Raw genomic sequence first — 7,027 nt, forward strand, 5'->3', positions numbered from 1 at the left:
GTCAAGACTCGTGAGCTCCTCCAATTTTAAATGTACTGACGGTGATGGGGTTTTCCCTTAATGAAAAAAATGACCGGACTAGCTTAGGCCCAGCAAAAACAAACAAATTACTAAAATATTTACAATTTTTTTCCCCAAGGGGTCCCACTTGTCCCCCTTTTCCTCTCTTGGGTTGCCCAATCCTCAGATCTCTCTCTCATTGCCGGTGTAACTATATATACAAGCCCATGTCAGTTCACAAGCCATATTGCTTACTGAACTCTGAGCCATAATCATGGGTGTGAAGTGCCTTCTCCTGCTGCTGCCTCTGCTGCTAATCCTCCCCTCCAGTCATGGTAAATTGAGCCTGAAAATCGGGTTCTACAACCAATCATGTCCTTCTGCCGAGAGTGTCGTTCGTGCCGCCGTTGCTAGTGCCATCAGTGCAAACCCAGGCATTGCAGCTGGCTTGATCCGGATGCACTTCCATGACTGCTTTGTGAGGGTAAGCCTTCCTTTTTTTTTTTTGGTGTGGCTTACATTCAATCTTATTCTTTCCACCACATCAAGGCAAAAAAAGAAAAAGAAAGACTGCTCTCTTAAACAAACAGGATTTTGAACTTGACGACAAGATCTTGTTTGGTCAAAAGAATATCTATTTCAGGGTAAAGACTGTGGAAGCCAAAGGTGGTTCTAAAAAATTGCTAACAATAGGATGCATTTCAAGATCTTTTATCCAGTATGTTAGTGGTTTGTCGAGATGAGGTTAGGCAGATACCCTAACAGTACACCCAATTGTAATCACAGTTGCTTTATGTCAGGAAACCAGTCCGGTGGTTTATCATTCCAAATCCTTTAGGGCTCCTATTTTTAATATCCTGATGATTATGCATAATTTTTAATTCTTAGAGAGTGTTTGATACGCCGGACACACCAGTGCAGGGACAGCCCAATCCCTGGCCTGGTGGTGTCCTGTGTTTGATGTGCCACACCACATATCTTGCAGGACAGCACAAACAGTGTTCCACATGACACATAACACATCGGCGCAGGAACGCCCCATGTTCTGCCAGTGTGGTGTTTGTCTGTGTATCAAACACGTTTGTCCAAGATTGGACAAAATAGTAAAACATTGCAGACAAAACACATGTTTTTTTTTTGTTCTGTTACAATTTTACTATATCCGGTGTTTTTTTTTCTAGACAAGTAATTGTGTTCTTTGTGTCTGGCATGCAATTTTTATGTTGTGCGGATAGCTTGGACACATATGGATAATGGGTAAGATAACTTTGTGACTTACTCGTACTTTTTACGTTGCCAAGTGTTGGGATTTGGTTGCGGCTTGCCAAATTTTGGCTGTTCCGATTCGACTCTCCAACCTTCCGAAATACAAATCGCTTGCATCCCTAATTACAACCCTGCTATACGTGGAGACCAGATTCAGTGTTTGGGGCTAGTGGCCGCTCCCTTGTTGAAAAGGGGGAGCTAAAACACACAAAAAAAATTTATTTTTATTTTTTCGAGACCAGATTCAGTGTTTGGGGCCGGATGCATTGTTGAAAAGAAGGCCACCACACACAATGTTTTTTTTTGTTTGGCAGAGAAAGCTGGGGGTAGGCAGACCCGGATAGTGATGAAATATCGCGAGATTTATGAAAATCTTGCGAAGAAATTGCCTGAAAGTTTAAAATGGTAATTTCTTGTGAGATTTTCAAAATATCGTGAGATTCATGAAAATCTCACGAATAATATTGCGGGAAATTGCCTGAAAGTTTCAAAACGGCAATCTCTTGTAAGATTTTCAAAATATCATGATATTTATGAAAAAACATAAATACTGTGATTGAAATGCAATATTTATGTTTTAAATGGCTATTTATAGTGAAAACCCATGTATTTTTATTTTAAAATAATTTTTATTAATATTTTCTTATAAAACTTTTTTTTTTGCCAAGATTTTGTCGAAAAAAATGCAAGATTTATGAAAATTTTCAAATTCTCGCCAGTTTATTAAAAATGAGATTTTGCCGTTTTTAACTTTTGTTACTGTGACCCTACCAGTTATACAATCATACCATTGGGATTTGAAGTTTCAACATCCCAACACAAGGTGACGTACACAGACACAATGTTACCATGCTTAGCAGCATCCATGGAACAAAATAAATAAAAAAAATATGTATTAATTTATGCAACTAACACGAATACGGATACTTCCTTTTAAAAAAAAACATGCATACGAATATAACGTTATTTTCAATTTTATTTTATTTATGTCCGCCATGACTGATTAATGAGCTTTGAACTGGCTCGCGGTTTCTCAGGGCTGCGACGGCTCCGTCCTCATCGATTCCACACCCAACAACACTGCTGAGAAGGATGCGCCCCCGAACAACCCCAGCCTTCGGGGTTTTGAAGTCATTGACGCTGCCAAGACCCAGCTCGAGTCCACCTGCCCCAACACAGTCTCCTGTGCTGACATCCTCGCCTTTGCGGCACGTGACGGTGCGGCCCTCGTCGGTAACATCAGCTACCAGGTGCCGTCCGGCCGGCGAGACGGCCGGATCTCGAATGCCACCGAGGCCAACAACAACCTGCCCCAGCCAACCTTCAACATAACCGAGCTTATTAACAGGTTCGCTGAAAAGAACCTGACCGAGCGCGACATGGTGACCCTCTCAGGTGCCCACTCCATCGGGGTGTCCCACTGCTCGTCCTTCCTCGACCGGATCTACAACTCGAGCACCCCCCAAGTGGACCCCACACTGGACCCCACCCTCGCAGCCTCCCTGCAGAGCGTGTGCCCCTTCAATGTGTCCTTCACGGACCCTAGGACGGTCAATATGGACACCATCACGCCCAACCTGCTGGACAACAACTACTACGTGGGTCTGACCCGGAGACTGGGGCTCTTCACTTCGGACAACGCCTTGCTTACCAAGAACACCTCCAACCAGATGGTGAGTTCCCTGCCTCCTTTTCACCCTGTCACATAGATGGCGGTATGACTCGACACATGAAGTAAAGTTCGACGCAGAGTTGAATTTTCTTTCTTTTTCTTTTTTTTTTGAAAAATAGGACACGAGGACACGTACAGTTTTTTTTTATTTAAAAGAAAAACTATTTTTGATATTTAAATATAAAAATGTGTTTTGTTGAAATAAAATTTATTAAAAAATTATTAAAATCTAATAGAAATATGAAATAACATCCATAAGTGTGTGTCTCATGCCATAACGTGTCACCAGGGATGTGTGGCCAAAATGGCATATCCTTGTACAATGGCCAATTTTCTCATCCCTCCCACTTAGGGTTCCAAGTTCCATCCAGGCATGCACAGCCCAGAGATTGTGATTGTTTGTTTTTTGTTTTTTATTTTGTAGAAACCGGGACTGGCATTATAACCTAGCTCTTGGGTAGTTGGATACAGACCTGGACCTAGCCAGGACGGACTCGGTCGAAGACATGGTTCAGTATGCACATGACTATAGGTTTATTCCAACCCCGGCCTGGGCTGGGCAGAAAATAAAATAACTATCATGGAAATATCCTGCTTTACAATAATGTGAAGTTCCAGCGGGGGTGTTACGGGGTCGAGTCTGGGCCAGACTATGGTTGATTCTGGTCGTTTTGCCTTGGCCACATCTACAAACGTGTACTCAGAAGTGGTTAGTTATTGGCATGGTGATACAGAACCTGGAAAAAATGTGTTTGAGGAAAAAGGTTTTTACATGAGAACTTACTGAATGGTATCGGATCCAACTCAAAATATGCCGACCAGATGGACCCAAAACTGACATTCAGCCAACCCATTTTTATCCCTGAATCGTAGGTGTTCCTTTGGTCATAAGTGGGACCAGCAATAATAGCTAAGAAAGCAAAAAGCTGTGATTGTTGGTCAAATAATACCTTCAAATACTGAAATATATGGAAAAATGAAAACCTACCTAATAAAAAACATGCCAAACCTGTCCAATGGAAAATTTATGATGCTTTTCTCAAAATTCTGACCGTACAGATTGATTTACTAAAAATAAATACTCTTATCATAAATTTTGGATAGAAAAATGGTATTTGGAGCCTCTAAAATTTATAAAAATTGTATGTGGTTGATTTTTGAAACTTATAAAAACCTATTCATGCATCGGAATCAAATGCTACAACAACTTATTCCTATAAAAACAAGCATATAGATCACATTTGTACGGTCAAAATTTTGAAAAAAATAACAAAAATCCAATAAAACGTGTGGTGGGTATAAGACTTAAGAAAAATAAGTTGGCTTCAAATACAACCCTTATTTTCAACTGAGAAAGCTGGGGTCAGACAGACCCCTAACAGTTATACAACCATACCATTTGGGGTTAGAACTTGCAACGCCCTAATACAAGGTGACGTGCACTAACTGCTCTTGCCAAACAAGAGGAGCCCCGTTGGTAGCTTCAAATACAACCCTAAAGAAGGCATTTCCACATCTAGAAGCAAATTTGAGAAGGAAAAACAACATTTCATATCAAGTGATATATATATATATATATATATATATATATAATTTGTGCATTTTTTAAAGCTTTCAAACTTAAAAGGACTAAACCATCAATTGGGCAATCAATCCAGGTGATGAACAACATAAAGAATGCAACCAAATGGGCAACCCTGTTCGCCGAGGCAATGGTGAAGATGGGCAAGATCGAAGTGCTAACAGGTACAGAAGGAGAAATCAGGAAGAACTGCCACGTCATCAACCCCGCTGGAATCGAGCTTCTTCTACCAGAGCCTACAGAGGATTCTCAAGCTGCTAGTCTTTGAGATGTGCTGAGGTATATATTATATATGTATCGTTATTGTATGGCTCCTTGGAGCTCTGTAATGGTTTAAGGCTGTGTGTTTTGAGCGAATAAGCATGGAAGATAAAAACAGGAAAAAGAGGGAGGTTTAGTGAATGTGTATGGTGAAATTCTGGTTTGTGAAGTTCAGTAAGTTAGGGACGATCATAATAAAAGAATCTTCAATCACAACAAAATGCTTAATATTGGTCTCGATTTGGAACTTTATGCTGCTTGAAATGGACCAGTAAGTGGTCTGAATTTGATGATGAGTTCTACAACAATTGAAGCAAAATCTAATATCAAGTCTGGAGACAATGGGTGCATTCTTTCTTCTGTCTAGGAACCCCAAGCCTTGAAGGCTAAACAATGTAGCAAGATATATGGGTTGAACAAATTTATTGAAAGAATTCATCAGCTAAGTAGAAAGGTTAAATCACTTATAAGATCTCTGCACCCCTGGCTAGGAGGAGGGTGTTGTGTGTTCCGGTGTGTACGGAGGAATATTTTGGGACCCATGATCATTCATATGCCAATGTTGCCCACGATGACTTTATAATAAAATAACATATAAAAAGGGTAGATATGCTTTTGACGAAAATGTCATCCCGCTCCCCGTATATAGATTTGCGTGTTCCGCCTTTGTTTTTAGCTTGTGCTATAACACATGGCCGCCTCCTCGTTCATGCCTTGTGTTAGATAGAAAATTTTTCTGGGTTCGTTCCTACCTCGTGGAGATAACTATAAATTGAACGACTCGTTCGATCATTGGTGGGCGTCAAAGGGGGATTTGTCGGTCATCTCGCTTTTTACAATCTTCTCTTCTTCTTCGTTTTTTTTAGGCAATATGGAAAAAAGCAATGACGCACAAACATTCCAACAAGTGTCATTAAAGCATGGTGAGTACATTTCTATGTCATCATGCTATTATTGAAGAACGTATGTCGATATGAGTGTCATTAATTCGTTGTTTTGTTATTGCAAGTAGATTTTATCGTTTCGGCAGTTGAAAACTTGAAGATATTTGTAAGGCGGTGGGATTTGTTGACAAGAATGCTTGGTTACAGATGCAAGCAAGGGCCTTTACCACATCCGGTATCGTCCATTCACTCAGTATATACAATGTAACTCAAATCACGGTTGTAGTAACATGTATAGTGATTCGTGAGATATTGTTTTGGTTGTTAATATTGATTTGGAATATATTATGTTGAATTGTCATACATCGATTTGTAAGATATTATGTGTTTCCTAGTGTCGATTTGTGAGATATTGTTTTGTTTGTTAATATCAATCTGTAATATATTATGTTGAATTGTCGTATATCGATTTGTAAGATATTATGTATTTTCTAGTATCGATTTGTGAGATATTTTTTTGGTTGTTAATATCGATTTGTAATAAATTATGCTAATTTGTCATATATCGATTTATAAGATATGATGTATTTTCTAGTAGCGATTTATGAGATATTGATTTGGTCGTTAATATCGATTTATAATATATTATGTTGAATTGCCGTATATCGATTTTAAAGATATTATGTTGAATTGCCATATACCGATTTGTAATATATTATGCTGAATTATCATATATCGATTTGTAAGATACTATATATTTTCTATTATCAATTTGTGAGATATTGTTTTGGTTGTTAATATCAATTTGTAATATATTATGCTGAATTGTTGGATATCGATTTGTAAAATATTATGTTGAATTACCGTATATCGATTTGTAAAATATTATGTATTTTCTAGTGTCGATTTGTGAGATATTGTTTTGGTTGTTAATATCGATTTGTAATATATTATGTTGAATTGCCGTATATCAATTTAAAAGATATTATAGGTATTCTAGTGTCGATTTGTGAGATATTGTTTTGGTTGTTAATATCGATTTGTAATATATTATGTTGAATTATTGTATATCGATTTATAAGATATTATGCTGAATTGACATATATCGATTTGTAATATATTATGTTAAATTGTCGTATATCGATTTGTAAGATATTATGTGTTTTCTAGTGTCAATTTGTGAGATATGGTTTTGTTTGTTATTATCGATTTGTAAGCTATTGTGTTGTTGCTTTGATATTGTGATTCATTCAATCATTTCTTTGACTTGCTTAACTAATCGGTAGTTGTTGTTATATGCATCTTGAATAAATCATAGTAAACGTATGTGATGGCTAACGCAAATTGATATTTTGCTCATGA

General features: G+C 38.1%; 1 protein-coding gene across 1 annotated transcript; it reads left to right on the forward strand.

Moving 5' to 3' along the window:
- The first annotated feature begins 261 nt into the window (after window positions 1-261).
- LOC149820936 (peroxidase 5-like) lies at window positions 262-4,984 on the forward strand. Its single transcript, XM_089983093.1, has 3 exons — window positions 262-484; window positions 2,304-2,939; window positions 4,597-4,984. Exons 1-3 carry the CDS (start codon window positions 275-277, stop codon window positions 4,786-4,788), a joined length of 1,038 nt encoding a protein of 345 aa, XP_089839219.1. The 5' UTR covers window positions 262-274; the 3' UTR covers window positions 4,789-4,984.
- The last annotated feature ends 2,043 nt before the right edge of the window (window positions 4,985-7,027 follow it).

Source organism: Nuphar pumila, chromosome 12 (assembly GCF_984573655.1).
Source record: "Nuphar pumila chromosome 12, dmNupPumi1.hap1.1, whole genome shotgun sequence".
Taxonomy (NCBI): domain Eukaryota; kingdom Viridiplantae; phylum Streptophyta; class Magnoliopsida; order Nymphaeales; family Nymphaeaceae; genus Nuphar; species Nuphar pumila.